The sequence below is a fragment of the Salvia hispanica genome, chromosome 5 (assembly GCF_029641045.1).
Source record: "Salvia hispanica isolate PSC_SH4W2 chromosome 5, Shi_PSC_v1, whole genome shotgun sequence".
Classification (NCBI taxonomy): Eukaryota; Viridiplantae; Streptophyta; class Magnoliopsida; order Lamiales; family Lamiaceae; genus Salvia; species Salvia hispanica.
The window spans coordinates 10593984-10609935 of record NC_142696.1 but is presented as its reverse complement, the minus strand read 5'-3'; the positions used below and the strand labels follow the sequence as shown (position 1 = coordinate 10609935).

General features: G+C 37.9%; 1 protein-coding gene and 1 pseudogene across 1 annotated transcript; both read left to right on the top strand.

Moving 5' to 3' along the window:
• The first annotated feature begins 6447 nt into the window (after nt 1–6447).
• Nucleotides 6448–9211, top strand: LOC125189009 (actin-7). Its single transcript, XM_048086174.2, has 5 exons — nt 6448–6569; nt 7415–7487; nt 7595–7988; nt 8086–8699; nt 8794–9211. The coding sequence occupies exons 2-5, from the start codon at nt 7428–7430 to the stop codon at nt 8857–8859; spliced, it is 1134 nt and encodes a 377-aa protein (XP_047942131.1). The 5' UTR covers nt 6448–6569; nt 7415–7427; the 3' UTR covers nt 8860–9211.
• A 4771-nt stretch (nt 9212–13982) lies between these two features.
• Nucleotides 13983–15516, top strand: LOC125189889 (alpha carbonic anhydrase 7-like; annotated as a pseudogene).
• Nucleotides 15517–15952: the final 436 nt, after the last annotated feature.

The window sequence follows — 15952 nt, the reverse complement described above, 5'->3', positions numbered from 1 at the left end:
TTTTGCACTTTTGCGGTCGAACTTCACTTTTGGGAGTCGATTTGGCTGTTGATGTTACTTGTTATCCTTTCATTTCTGTTGGTTTGCGTTTATTTGTGATATTTCAAGTTGATTTACGTAGATCTTGCTGCTGAGAGTTTATTTTAACAAGTTTTATGTCGATCTCTGTTTTTATTTTGATGTTGTGGTACTCGATCTGGGAATTTGGTGATAGATCTGTGGGTTGTTGATTTATTGGAGGTTGTCGTTAAAATCTGAAGTTATGAAATGTTTCTGTTGGTTGGAGTTTGTGTCGGATGCTTGGATCCGGAGTGGATTTAGCGTCTGAGGTTGGATCCAAAGTGAGAAAGGGGAGTTGTTGAATGGATTTGAGTTTTCCGCTTGTTTCCTGTTTTACTTCGTCTAGCATCTCTGGATCTGTTTAGTTCTTGTTGTTATGCATCAAATTGGTTTACATTTAGTTTGCTCTGCTCTGATTTCGTTCCTGTTGTTTTTCTTATGAGTTTTTACACAATTTGGTTGAAGAAGATGATGTCGCTGTTAGTTAGTACCAGAGTTAGTTATTCTGCCAGCTTTTCGTCCGTACTCTGTTTTCTTTTTCAGTCATGGTCCCCACAGTCAGTTTATTTCCCGAGTCTAGGTAATTAGAGTTTTTTTAGATCTAGTGATTGTGCGGTTAATTTTCCTTGCATAGTTTTCTTTGTTGCTTCGCCTAGGTCTAGTTGCTGGCGTAGCCGTTTTAAAATTCCAAGTTAAGTTTATTTTCCTCAACCCATGAAAAATGCGTGGCAGCAGCCAACCCCAAAAACAAGTCCAAATCCTTGAACATGATTATTACGCATCCATCTCTGTGGGATCGATCCCTACTTCCCTATACTAGGTTTAGTAAAGTGGTTGAGGGTTTTTTGAAAGAGTGCTCTGTGTGTCCGACGACCAGGATTTCCTACGACCAACGAGTTCCTAGACCGCGTGATCTAGTGGATTTGCTGGACCAAGGGAACCTGTTTATTTCCTTCTGTGCGCACCGAGAGGCAAATACCGACTTTCAGGTATTTATCTGCTCCGTAGATAAGCATGTTTTAGGTTTCAATATTCTTAAAGCATGATTAATTCATGTTATGAGCATGATACATGTGATAATTACGCGAATAGGCTTTGTCTAAATAATCTGCTAAATAGATCTGATTATTATGTAATTGATTTATGTGAGCGCTTCCGTTGCCAGTCCCTTCATGGGGGCGGCATAGTAGCATCCTCCTCCAGCTCATCTAGCAAACGATCGAGGTTGGTAGCCCTATCCGACGGCGCCTCCGATGATGTGGCTACCCAGCTTGCCGAAACTAACTTGGGTAGCCCCGACGCTGGCCCGAGCAGTTCCCGCCGGCCACAAGGAAGGAAGAAGGCGACGGCTACCCGCCGTCGCGCCCCGACTCCAGCCGCCCCCGCTCCCGCTCCCGCTCCCTTTGTGCCTCCTCCATCCCCGAACAACTCATTGTGGACCCTCTTGGGTCAACTCTATTTGAACGATAAGTCTAAGATGACTCCAGATCAACTTGCAACACATGAGCAAATGATTCGGGGTCTCAAGAGACAATTGGGGTTAGAGGACTAGTCTTCCACGTGTGTAATTTTTAATTTATAGGATTTTAATTATGTATTTTTTTATTTTCTAGGATTTTAATTATGTATTTTTATTTTTTAGTATTTTAATTATTTAATTTTTATTTTTTAGGATTTTAATTATATAATTTTTATTTTTTAATATATTTTTGTAATGTAGAAATGTTTTTAATAATTTGAGTATTTAAATTAAATAATAGAATGGTAGGACCCTTGAGCTTGTCCTTAGTTAAGAGCACGGATGTGAATGTTGTGCTCTTAGCTAAGGACAAGGAGTTAAAGTGGGTCCGGGCCCACTTCCGTGCTAAGAGCACGGATGGGGATGCTCTTAACACAAATGATTGTTGCATGATAAAGTAAATAAATTTAAAATTTAATGAAGTAAGACTACTATTAAAAAAGTGATCGTCATCCCAATTATTATATATTATGTGGGTATATATATTATTTAGAAAACTTTCCATATAATAAATGGTGTATATTTACATTTAAAATGTTTCCATAATCTATATATCTAGTTGGAATTGAGGTTGTATACATTTCCATTTGTAAAAAATGTATTAGTGTGATATACCAAATAGGATTGCCAACTTGGTATTCCTTGACTAGAGAATTTTTTCTCGTAAGAGAGATGAAAAAAGAATAAAGTAAAAGAGAGTTGTTTTTTGCCGAAAATAAAAATAACTCAATTAACTTGAAACTTTCCAAATTAGAAAAATGACTCTATTAATATGGAACGAGGGAGTATAAAACACTTAACAAGGGACATATAGGAAGTAATAAATCCCCCTCCCCCCGTCCGTCCCATGTCAAGTGATTGATTGCTTTTCAGCACGTGTTTAGAGAAGATGATAATAGATAGTTAAAGGTGAGAGAAAATAAGAAAATAAGGTGAGAGAAAGTAAGATAAGTAAGAAAATAATGTAGATACGACTCTCATCTATATTATTCCCTCTTTTACTTTACTTTCTCTCCACTTTAATTATTTATTATCATATTCGAAACAATGAGCCATAAGAGCATCCACAATGGCAATAGGCCAGCCATAGGCCAACACTCTCTCTCCCTGACACGTCATCAGCACTAAAAACCCACCTGCCACATCATCATTTTAATCAAATAGGCTAGCCTAAGGCCAGCCACAGGCTAGCCGCAATAAAAATAATTCAAAAACAACTACATTTACGGAATTAAATTTACGATAAATTACGGAATTAAATTTACGAGACATATACGGAAAAATTCATTAATTTCATTTTTAAAAAGGTACATTCATTTTTAAAAAAATTACATAATAAAGAAAAAAACTATCGCCGTACAGTCTTCCGTGCCCACAACTCTTTAATTATATCCTTTTGGAGTTGAATATAAGCATCAACTTGGCGCATGTCGACATGTGCCTGAAGACGGTCGGCTTCATCTTGAGGTACCCCCCTTCGTACGTTGGGGGTGGCCACGCCGTGGCTTGGACCGACTGCATCAGTATCGTCATTGGCCCAATTAGTCAGTTGTACGCCTTCCTCTTCGACGATCATGTTGTGCATGATAATGCAGGCGTACATTATATCAGCAATGCATTTGACATTCCACAATCGCGTTGGACCCTTAATTGCCGCCCATCGAGACTGGAGCACACCAAATGCGCGCTCCACGTCCTTGCGCGCCGACTCCTGCCGTTCCGCAAAGTAGGCCTTCCTGTCATCATTTGCGTGCCTGATCGTCTTCACAAAGACAGGCCACCTAGGGTATATCCAATCCGCCAAGTAGTAGCCCATATCATGACGGTTGCCGTTGGCCACAAATGAGACGGCCGGACCGATGCCTTGACACTTCTCGTTGAAGAGGGGCGACGAGTTGAGGACGTTGAGGTCGTTGTTCGACCCGGATACCCCAAGATACGCATGACAGATCCACAGCTGATAATCAACTACGGCCTCGAGGATCATCGTGGGATTCTTTCCCTTGTAGCCGGCCGTGTAAGCCCCCTTCCTGGCAGTTGGATAGTTCTTCCACTCCCAATGCATACAATCTATGCTGCCTAACATTCCAGGGAACCCATTCTGCTCCCCGTGCATTTGCATCAGATATTGACAATCTTAGGGGGTAGGGCTTCGAAAGTACTGATCACCGAAAATTTGAATCACGCCCTGACAGAAAAACTTCAGACATTCCAAAGCAGTCGTCTCACCGATGTGGAGGTACTCATCCCACATGTCTGCCGCGCCTCCGTAGGCCAACTGCCTGATTGCCGCCGTGCACTTTTGAATAGGGGTGTGGCCGGGTCTGCCAGCCGCATCGTGCCTGAAGCGGAAATACAGATATCGACGCTCCAAAGCGTCACCGATACGCATAAACAACTCCATGCGCATTCTAAAACGCCGCCTGAACATGTTTGCGTTAAACCGCGGGTCCGGTGCGAAGTAGTCGTCATATAGCCGCTGATGTGCAGCTACGTGATCTCGATCAATCACTGTTCGGCGGTGGACAACGGGTCGAGGGCGAGGTACCGCCTGCTGTTCGACCCTTTGCATGTACCGCTTTATCTCGCGGTTCATGTAGGCCTCCATAGCCACGTTCATCCGCCGTTCGTACTCCTCAGCATCCCCACCACTACCACCACTGCTACCACCCGCATTACCCATCGCTCGATGTTGCTCTTGTACAGAAATTTAGAGAGAGAGAAAACTCGTTAAAACAAGTGGTGTAAATGAAAATGAAACTAAACTCGCGTATATATAGTGTTTCAAAAAATTTTAAAAAAATAAAAAATAAAAAATTACGCTGGCCGATCCCTCGCCGATCGGCACGCCACAATGGCGGCCAGCGCATCAGCCAGTGCCTGGAAATCGGCGTGCGCTCGCCTGTTTTTTCGCCGAAATGCCGCTGGCCGGTTCCAATGGTTCAGCTAGTCGACCGACTAGCGACGCGAATCGGCTAACCGGTGCGCTAGCCCCTTTTGTGGATGCTCTAAAGGAATTAATTACTTGAACTGAGAAGTAGTTCAAATGGAAAGAAAGTTCAGTAAAAAAGAGAATAATATAAAAAAATGTTTCAATATTAATGGAACACTTAAACTGGTAAGTCTAAAACCATATGTAACCACTCAAAATTAAGGGGAATAAACATAGTATATTTGTTTCATATCTATGTAAGTTCACAATCTTTTCCACGTGTGAAACAAGATATATGCTTGGTTCCAACATAAGGTTTTCAGAAATATTTTTCCAATCAAATTTGCTACTAATGACCAGCAATTGTTGAAATTTTTTTCCATGAGTCTTAGAAGAGACTCGCAGATTAGTGATACAGAGGTGTGAGTTAGATATTTTTAAGAAAAAATCTAAATATCAAAATGACTTCGTTTGGATAGTTCAAATTTTCTACAGTATTAATTTCAGAATTCTTAATTGTGAAAATTGACAAAAAAATTTGAGTCGTATTCATTTTTAGATTGTCTTAATATAGTTGATTCATTTCTTTTTATTTTTAGCAAAATCTTAATTTTTAGTAATATTTGATTTTTTCTTTATCACTTTTACTTTATCCACTCTTATTTTACTCTTTTTCACTGTAACTTTTGATACATTAATTTCTTAAATCTTGTGCTTTAAATAAATGCTCTAACTATCTTAGGATGTAAGATGCATTTTCTGACTATATACTCCCCCTCCCTCCTAAAAATATAAACTTTTGAAATACACGGATTTTAATCCAAATTTAGTAAAGTAAGAGAAATAGAAAGAAAAATGTGTTAATGAAAAATGAGTCATACTTTATTATTGAGAAAGAAATTTTCTAAAATTAAAAGTTTCAAATTAGAAGATGGACTGAAAAAGAAAAAGTTTCTATTTTTAGGGGACAGAGGGAGTATCAAATTTTGATTATAGTAATCCTTTTGTCCCAACTAAATTGAGTTGTATTTCTTTTCGGGATGTCCCAATTAAGTTGAATAATTTCTTTAAAAAAAACATCCAATCACTATCGATTATTCCATCACCCACTTTACTCTTTCTTTATCTTTTCTACATTATTATCCCCTTTTATATTTCAAAATAATTTCTAAATTTCCGACCCAAAAGTTTTGATTCATTTTAGAGTAAAGGCCAAAACTAGTCCTGAACATATGCCCATTTTATGATTTTGGTCCTATATTTTATCTTTTGAATTTTTGCATTCTGAACATTTCAACTCGGAATACAATTGGTCCTACACTAACAATTCCGTCAATTTTTAAACGGTTTTAATTCGATTTTGACCGATTTTGATGGTTTTAACAGTCTCATTCGGGTTAAAACCGTTAAAAAATTGACAGAATTGTTAGTGTAGGATCAATTGTGATCCGAGTTAAAATATTCAGGATACAAAAATTCAAAAAATAAAATATAAGACCAAAATCATAAAATGGACATATTATTCAGTACTCACTCCGTTTCTTTATAGTTGAGTCATTTTTCCATTTCAGGAAGTTTCTTCATAGTTGAGTTATTTCCATATACGGTAACTTTTTTTTCTTTCTTTCTTTACTCTCTCTCTTACTTTATCCTCTGAAGAGAAACGGAGGGAGTACTTAGTTTTGCGCACTCTTCGTATTAATTAGGAAATTTGTAATTGCAATACCAATGAAGCTCACATTAATGTGCAAAATTATCCCTGTAAAAGTAGAAGCCAGAAGGGAATGAGCTAAAAGTGAAGGGCATATCCGTCCACACGGTACAGTTGCAGTAAAAGCAGCCAGCTAAATCCACCATCGGTCTGACGGTGTCGTGGGCACCACAACCCACCGATTGAAATCATCACAATCCAACGGCTCTGATCCTCACAATCATGAATTTGGTGTTTAAAACACGAGGGCGGGCACTTGACACACACTATCGTCAAGAGTCTCAAGAGAGAGAGAACGCAGCAGGAAAAGAGCAACACGCATTTTCCTCTACTTCAAGGCTTGAAAGGTACTCCTATATCTCAAAGATTCGATTTTTGATCCATATTTGGACGAAAGATTCGGTTTTTATTTCGTTTGTGAAGAAAAGGTTGAATTTTGTTCGAGACTCTTATTGATCTATGCAACAAGTTTCCTTTTTTGTTTGGTTCTTGTAGCAAGGTGAAGATCTGGCAATTTAAGCTTCCCATTAATTTTAATACATGGATCTGCAAATCGCTTTTTCAACTATGCTTATTAGAGTAGTCAAGCGATATTTCTTGATTTGCTAAGTATGGATTAACCAAGTTTACTTCTTATCATCTGGTTCAAGATTTGGTTACTTGTGTTTTCAATTTGATTAGATCTTAATCGAACCAATAAAATCTGGGGCTTGTTTATTCTACTGCAGTTTACAAATATATAGATCACTTTTTGGTTGATCATATCTACTAATAGGAGCCATTTGCCTGTTGAAAATTGCTAAAGACTGGAGTATTATTTCTTTGAATGCTAAAGTCCAATGAAATTTTATCATAGGTGATAGGAGTATATGATTTTAGTAGATTTGTGGTAATATTTGGTAGTTTAGTCCAAATGATGAAGCATCATCTGATCCAATTTTCATCTATTCCTAAGTATGATCTTGCATTATCTGGATTCGATCTTGATCACATCTGAATATCTTTTATGAGGTTCGCTTGATCGTATTTTAGTGCAAGGCTTTGACATTAGAGTTTGGATGCAGTCTGTTAATTGCTTTTCAATTTCTCGCATGTTTAAAGTGAAATTTTTCTCTTGAATTTGGGCTTTTGGTATTCATGATTTCATATGTATAGCTATGTTGATGATCTTGTGATTCTTTCTTGTCTTCAGATAACAATAAGCAATGGCAGAAGCAGAGGATATCCAGCCCCTCGTTTGCGACAATGGAACCGGAATGGTCAAGGTAATCTCAATTTCCTTGACCTGATAAACCTGTTTGATGATTACCTTTTCAATTTTTTTGTGATTTGATTGTCTTAACTAATTATGTTGTTGATCTAAATATATCAGGCTGGATTTGCTGGGGATGATGCCCCAAGAGCCGTCTTCCCTAGTATAGTGGGGCGCCCTCGTCACACTGGGGTCATGGTTGGTATGGGCCAGAAAGATGCTTATGTTGGTGATGAGGCTCAGTCCAAGAGAGGTATTTTGACCCTCAAGTATCCGATTGAGCATGGTATTGTCAGCAACTGGGATGATATGGAGAAGATTTGGCATCATACCTTCTACAACGAGCTTCGTGTTGCCCCAGAAGAGCACCCAATCCTCTTGACTGAGGCCCCTCTCAACCCAAAGGCCAATCGTGAAAAGATGACTCAGATCATGTTTGAGACCTTCAACACTCCTGCTATGTATGTTGCCATTCAGGCAGTTCTCTCTCTCTATGCCAGTGGACGTACAACGGGTGAGGAAAGAGAAGAAATTATTTGATGATTATAAGACTGGAATATCTCGATTGTTTGCTCTATCTGAACCATGCTCAAATTCTTTATTTTGTGCAGGTATTGTTCTCGACTCTGGGGATGGTGTCAGCCACACAGTCCCGATCTACGAAGGTTATGCTCTCCCCCACGCAATCCTGCGTCTTGATTTGGCTGGACGTGATCTCACCGACAGCCTCATGAAGATCCTCACAGAACGTGGCTACATGTTCACGACTACAGCAGAGCGGGAAATTGTAAGGGACATTAAGGAGAAACTTGCTTACATTGCTCTCGACTATGAACAAGAGCTTGAGACTGCTAAGACGAGCTCTGCTGTGGAGAAGAACTACGAGCTGCCTGATGGACAGGTGATCACCATCGGAGCAGAAAGGTTCAGATGCCCCGAGGTCCTCTTCCAGCCCTCAATGATCGGAATGGAAGCTGCTGGTATTCATGAAACCACGTACAACTCCATCATGAAGTGTGATGTTGATATCAGGAAGGATCTATATGGAAACATCGTCCTCAGTGGTGGCTCCACCATGTTCCCGGGCATTGCTGACCGTATGAGCAAGGAGATCACAGCCCTTGCCCCGAGCAGCATGAAGATCAAGGTGGTGGCTCCACCAGAGAGGAAGTACAGTGTCTGGATTGGAGGCTCCATCTTGGCTTCTCTCAGCACCTTCCAGCAGGTATGGTTACAACGATTGAACATATTCCCCAAATGTGCCATCAACTTGTTTAGATTTCAGCTTCATTGATTAAATCATGTTTTTGTGATTACAGATGTGGATTTCCAAGTCCGAATATGATGAGTCCGGCCCATCAATCGTGCACAGAAAATGCTTCTAAACCCCACAAGGTGCCGTGAAAGAGGATTCGTAAGATTGTTGATGCTTTGCTATTTTTTCCCTTTTTTCCTTTTTCCTTTTTCCTTTTTCCTTTTTCCTTTTTCCTTTTTCCTTTTATCCGAGTCTTTACTATTATTATGATTTGAAAAAAATTTACAAAATCATTTTCAAAATTTCCCTCTTCCAATATTACTTTGTAGAAGAGTTGTGTATTATCACTCAATGGTATTATGGTTTGAGTTGGCAGATGTTTCATAGTAGTAATTATCATGTGTTTGTTGATTAGTAGTGATCTACTGCTGTAATTTTTATACGTTTGTAATACCAGACTGAAACTTGGGATTTTTGCTTCATTTTGATTTCACAATTTTATTTTCGTACTTGGAAAAAAATGATCGTGTCAGCTCATTTTTTATTTATAGTTTTCGAATGTATCACAAGTCAAAGTTAACCATAACCAAGTCCAAATTTGTGATATTTCGACTTTTAACAGGTCAGATGTTTTGTAATAGTAGTAGAGTATCTAAACAGATTGGTGAATTTGGTAAGCTAAGGTTTTGAAGAGAGGAATATGCATTAATAGCTCCAAATAGGAGAAAATATATCAAATCCAGAATTTGTTAACGACATCTGTGTAATTTTAGGATTATTATACCAAGGGCTCATTTGATAAGAAAGATGGGATATATGAAGATTTACAAAGTAAGATAAGAAATGCGGACTTCGTGTTAAGATAAACTCAAATAAGGGATTTTTCGTTGTTGTTTAGTGGACAAGAAATGAGGCAGAAATGCTATCCAACCAAATTTGTGAGATACATATCCTTGTATTTTGAGGAAAAAACTGTGGGCTTGGATGGGCCATATAGGGATAACATAGGCTTACCTAATAGGTTAACTATGATACCAAATAATTGGAAATAGTCATATACTCATTTATATCTAGGCATTGCCAATTTATCAAACAGACACTTATATGACTAGAGTTGATTAAACGGTCACTCGGTTATCAATTAACCGGATGGTTAACCAATAATTGAAAATTTCAAGTTCAGTTTTGAATTTCAATATAATCAGTTAATATAACATTTTATCATCTTATTCTATAAAGAGTAAACTTAAAAATTGGTCACACGTTGAGCATTCACATAGGGAGAGGCCTCCGATAGCTCTCTCAAAAATTCCTGCTGTCACATACAACCCTCCCAAAAATGAAATGCATTTTAAAAAACAAAATGCAATGAGTTGTATATATATAGAAGTAATAATTTTTTTTAAATGAAAAATTTGGACAGCTCGGCGGTCGACGAGCAATAGGTGCTATCCCGCTCTCGGCCCCGTGCTCTCGGCGCTCACCTGCTCCACCCCATGGCTCAGCGCTTGCAATAGCAGCCTTCCCGATCGTCGTCCTGCACGGTGGCCGGAAGGCCGCCTATTGCTAATGCTCTTAGTCCCTGAACTTGAAAAAATATTTCTTGCTTGAAGGACCCCAAAAGCTCTTTCGATGTCTTCCCGAGCAGCCTCTTGACACTGCGCATAAAAAATATGTTTCGGGTATTGCGGCATGTTGAGCGTCTTCGTGAAAGTCAGCCACCTTGGGTAGATACCATTGGAGAGATAGTACGCCATGTGGTATGGATGGCTGTTGACGGTGAAGTCAATAACCGATGCTACACCATTCTAAAGATTATTGAAGAGGGGTGAGTGAAGAATAGAGCACGTTCAAGTCGTTGTTGGATCCGGCCGCACCGAAATATGCATGCCAAATTCATAGGCGGTAGTCGGCAACCGCTACAAGGATGAGCATTAGGCCGCCGGTTGCGTCTGTACGTGATTGGAAGTATTCAACACGGGCGGACAATGTGTTGACAATATGCAAAACAAGTGTTTTGACATGCGGAAATGGCGCCGGAAGTAATCTGCTGGAAACCATGTCTCGTCGGAAAATTAGTCGGACGCCTTTCGTGGGCTCCCTCCTGGTCACGAGGGCGACATAGGCTTCATAGGCAGCACAATATTGTTGATAGTATTCTTGTTCTTCGTGCTCCGCTTCCGCAATGATATTGTTCGGATCCATTTTTGAATTTAGAGAGTGTTTGAGTGAGAGAGGAAGATGTAGGTTAGAGCAATTCAAAAATATGAGAGAAGTATGAGTGAAAGATAATTTGATGTAAAAAATAGATGATGAATGTGTGTATTTATAGATAATTTTAGGATTAATTTTTTAAAAAAAAATAAAAAAATTTTTGAAAAAATGGTAATAAAACAACTATATTTTTGGAAATCCAAAAATATTATTTATTTAATTTTGAGGAAAAAATAGAAATTCGAAATTTCCGTTGGCGAATAGGATGGCGCCCCATCAGTGTGCTCTTCGGTACAATGGTGCTCTTGCCAACAAGCATGTCCGTGCCGTCGGCAAGAGCACAATGACGAGCACATAACTCGCCACGCCGACAATAGGGCCGGTGCTCTTGCATTAAAGCACCGCTGCGGATGCTCTTAAACTTGCACGAATATACTAATAATAATTGAGTTTAAAATGTCAATTCCCTACTTACTCTTTAAATACGTGGCTGCTGTGGCACGTTTTTATATTAATTTTTTTTAAAAAAATACCACTAAATTTAAAGTTATCATCCATCTAGTAACACTTTTAAAAATTGTTTCTTAAACTGACACTGTCGTTTTTATTCAAATGTGTACTATTGAAAACTGAAAATGGTTTCTCTTGTTTTAGCCCTACTTGCGTTCAGCTTGTTTTTTGTTCAAAAGAATTAAAATGGTTAAATTTGGGCTGGATTAATTTTATGTATAACATATTTATGCATTTTTATAATTATTATTGTACTCCCTTTGTCTTAAGAAAATAGATATTGTAAATTACATAAATTTTAATATGCAATTGGTAAATTAAAAGAGATGGAAAAAGTAGTAGAAATAGTGTTAATGAATTGTAAAGTCCACATTATTAGTTGTCCTAATTTATAAATTTTCATATTTAGACTCTAATTTTAGGGGACGGCCCAAAATGATAAATCTAGTTTTTTTAGGATGGATGAAGTATTTTTTTTTATAATATATACCCCATCCGTCTATGAAATGTTGTCCTTTTTTTATAATATATACTCCATCCGTTTATGAAATGTTGTCCACATTTGACTCGGCTAGATTTTAAGAAAAGTGAATGGAAAAAGTTAATGTAATGTGGTCCCACATTTATATTGGTTTTACGAAAGAATGGGAGTGTAATGCGTTAGTAGAAAGTGGATGCCATTTACTAAAAATAGAAAAATACAGAGTATATAACACGGACGGACTAAAACGACAAAAATGATCAATATTTCATGTACGGAGAGAATATATATATTTTGTTAGCAGTAAAATTTTTTAGTAAAGCCCCTCCTAAAATTTATTTATGCGTCACCACTGGGTTTCGACAAACAAGACTACTCCCATGAAGCAATTGAGTGTATCATTAGTATAAAACTATTTAGTAAGGACAGAATTACGTTTTTAAATTAACGTGTCCATATATGTGTCCAAGATCAACACAATATGATTTATTTTGTATAATATTTAGGGGTAACTGCTTTTAAAATCATCAACTTTCCAAAAATTCCGGTTTTTCCACAAACTTTAAAAAGTTCGTGTAATGTCACGAATTTTACCGGGCGTTGCGATTTTCCCATTCGACCCGACCCGGGGGTTTTTCCGGCAGAAATATTGCTGACGGGGCACGCCTGAAATCTTATGTGGCAACCGTCGAAAACACGTAAAACGACGTAGTTTTGAAATGCTAAAACGACTTCGTTTTACTAATCAGAGATTTCAACCTTTTAATTTTCATAAAATTCCAATTTACAAATCAGAGATTTCAACCTAATTTTCCCCTATTCTTCAATTCGCGATTTACAAATCTCAGACATTACAAATCAATCACGATATTCCCCAATTCATAACATCCCGCTTTCAGAATCGTATGACCCAATTCAGCAACAACATTCAGCAGCAGCAATAGGGTTCTCATGTTCCAATGGCGTCAGCATCCCTTCGTTGTTCAGACGACTAAGGAGGAGGACCGGAGAGGGATGCCAGCAAATTGAGGTGATGCCCCTGTACTTGAGCAATGGGCAAGTAATTTCCAACCCTAGCCGCGGAGGCCTCGCCAATTCCCAACGGCCGATGTTTCTGCAGAAACCTCAACGAAGCTGAATGCTGCTGATGGTGGGAATTATTCGAAGCAGCAACCACCATTTCAGGGGGAGGAGCTGCAAAGCTCTAGACCTGCCCGAAATCGGTCCGGGTAGGTAGAGCCCAGAAGCCTCCAACAGCGATGGTGAGGCCAACAGAAGCAGAAACAGAGGTGACGCCGTCTTTGGAGAGGTGCTGGTGGTGGTGGTGGTCGTCGGGGCGGAGGCGCTTGCCGAGGATGAAAGGGGTTGGGGTTAGGAGCGAATGCGCAAGGTATTCGTGGTCAGTGGTGGTCGGCGCTGGTTCTCTCTCAATTCATCGCCGGCGGCGGGTTTAGATGTGGAGTGGAGTTAGATTGGAGGAGTTAGACGTGGTGGAGTGGAGTTAAAAATTAGATTATGTTAGATTGGGGAATTAAAAAAATTTGTTAATAATTTTCCATGTCATTGCCACGTCAGAAAAATAATCCACGTGACAACCTACACTGCCGGAAAACCCGACATGGGAAAACGGCAACCGATAGTAAAGTTTGTGACATTATACGAACTTTTTAAAGTTTGTGGGAAAAACCGGAATTATTGGAAAGTTGATGATTTTAAAAGCAGTTACCCCTAATATTTAATAGTAGTACGTTTACTTTGAATGCCGTTTATGGATATTACAATTTACTAATACTAGATTGTGAAGACTGAAGAATTGGATAAGAAATTCTCTTGTAATTGTGCTGCATACCATATTCATAATCTTTACATGACCCATAAATATTGGATTTGGGAATCATCCTCCACAATCTAATTAGGAGTTCAAATCTCTCATTTTTTTCCATTATTCGATTTATGTTTAGTTTCAATTGTTTGGGATCACTTATTGAGCAAAGTCGGAGGTAGTGAAGAACAACAATTCTCGGCGGAGCTCGTCATCGGAAACCACCATGGGCAGCGGCAGGAGCAGCTTTGTTTATCGTGACATTGTGTGTCTCGTTATTTTTTCCCTTCTCATGGCCATCAATGCTGAAAATCGTAATGGTGAAGTTGGTAAGTTATCAAATTCTTATTATGAATCAAAAATTGTGAGTGTCATATCAATTATCTATTTATTTTTAACCTCACTAGTAAATCCATATATATTATAATTACAGACGATGAACATGAATTTATGTATTTGAAGAATTCCCCAAAGGGACCAGAACACTAGGGAAGTCTCAAAGAAGAATGGCAATTATGTTCAATTGGAAAGTTCCAATCCCCAATCAATATTATCGAGGAAAAAGTTTTGGTTTCGTCTAAAATCGGGACATTGAGAAGAAACTACAAACCAACCCATGCTGTATTAAGGTATAGAGGACATGGCATTGTGGTATGACGACGTTCAATTCGCAATGTGTGTATGTTGTGAGTTGACAAACATCTTAAATATGATTTCATTGATATGTCTATGGTAAGGTTGAATGGAATGGAGACACTATGGGCATGAACCTCACTTACAATATGCTACAATGTCATTGGCACATGCCCTCCGAACATACGATTAATGGAAGGAGGTTCGTATTTCTATTGTATCAATTCGTATTTGAATTACTACCATTGCATCACAATATTATACGTTCATTTTAGGTACGACTTGGAACTGCATGTGGTCCATAGGAACTCCCAAGGAAAATTGGCTGTAATTGCAATTTTATACGATTTAGGACATTCCGATTCTTTTCTCGACAAGGTTAGTGGTAAAGGGGCCATTTGCTTTTTTCTTTTGAGTTACAACTCATACACATTCGAACCACAACTTGTTTGTGGTTCGGATATTGAATTTTGGTTCATCTTTTGAAAAATGTTGAAGAAGTTGACGCGCTAACAAAAGAAAATTTTATCGTATGTAGATTTTGGCAAATATTAGTCATTTTCTAAAAGGTGAAGAAAAAATTGATTTGGGTGTTGTTAATCCATGGGACATCAATTTTGGAAGCAAAAAGTATTACATATATATGGATTCTCTCACAGTTCCTCCATGCACAGAAGGGGTTCTTTGGACATTGCTCGACAAGGTAAGTCTAGTAATTTTTTTTAAGATATCGGTCAATTCTTGATTTCCTAAACTAATATAAATCAAAGAAATAGAAAATGAAATAAACATAAGATGATGATCTTGCGCACATCATGTGTATTATCTATTGAAATTGAGTCATTTGTTTTGTAGGTTAGAACTACATCGAAAGAGCAAATTGCAGCACTGAAGAAAGTTGTACATGATGTGAGTAGTGTAAATTAATTCTGATATTGAGACACAATCATAAAGTTTTTATCTTGTGTAAGAAAGTTATGCTAAATTATTTTCTTAAAAGTAATTAATTTTGTCAATCTTTTATAATATATATTTTTTTTCTAATGCAGGATTTCGAAAATAATGCAAGACCACCTCAACCTCTCAATGATAGAATAGTATCAAAGTATTTCCAAGAAATTCCATGAGAAATTTAGCATACAATGTTTCATTCTATTTTGAAAACCATTTGATAGAATAGTATCAAACTATATGAGAAATTTAGCATACAATGTTTCATTCTATTTTGAAAACCATATACTAATTTTATTTATTTGAATATCAGTATTGATTTCAGCGTAACAAAGATTAACATTCGAATTAATATGAAATAATATGAAACAAGCAAAATCTCTATAAATAATCTTCACAAATCAATTTTTTTTAAAAAAATTCCAAAATTCAATCTCTATAAATGATCTTCACAAATCAATTTTATAAATCAAAATTCCAAAATTTTTTAAAGCCAAAGGAGAGTTTTGGAAAAATTCAAAAAAAATATCATTTTCTAGCATAAAATGAATAATCAACTTATCTTTGAATAATTAAGAAAGGCTGTAACATGTTTCTCCATCAACTAATTGC

Bases quoted from the DNA above. Each gene is read 5' to 3' on its own strand.
- LOC125189009 (XM_048086174.2), top strand. From the start codon at position 7,428: ATGGCAGAAGCAGAGGATATCCAGCCCCTCGTTTGCGACAATGGAACC. The intron at 7,488-7,594 runs GTAATCTCAATT...TAAATATATCAG, and splicing joins ATGGAACCGGAATGGTCAAG to GCTGGATTTGCTGGGGATGA. The intron at 7,989-8,085 runs GTGAGGAAAGAG...TATTTTGTGCAG, and splicing joins TGCCAGTGGACGTACAACGG to GTATTGTTCTCGACTCTGGG.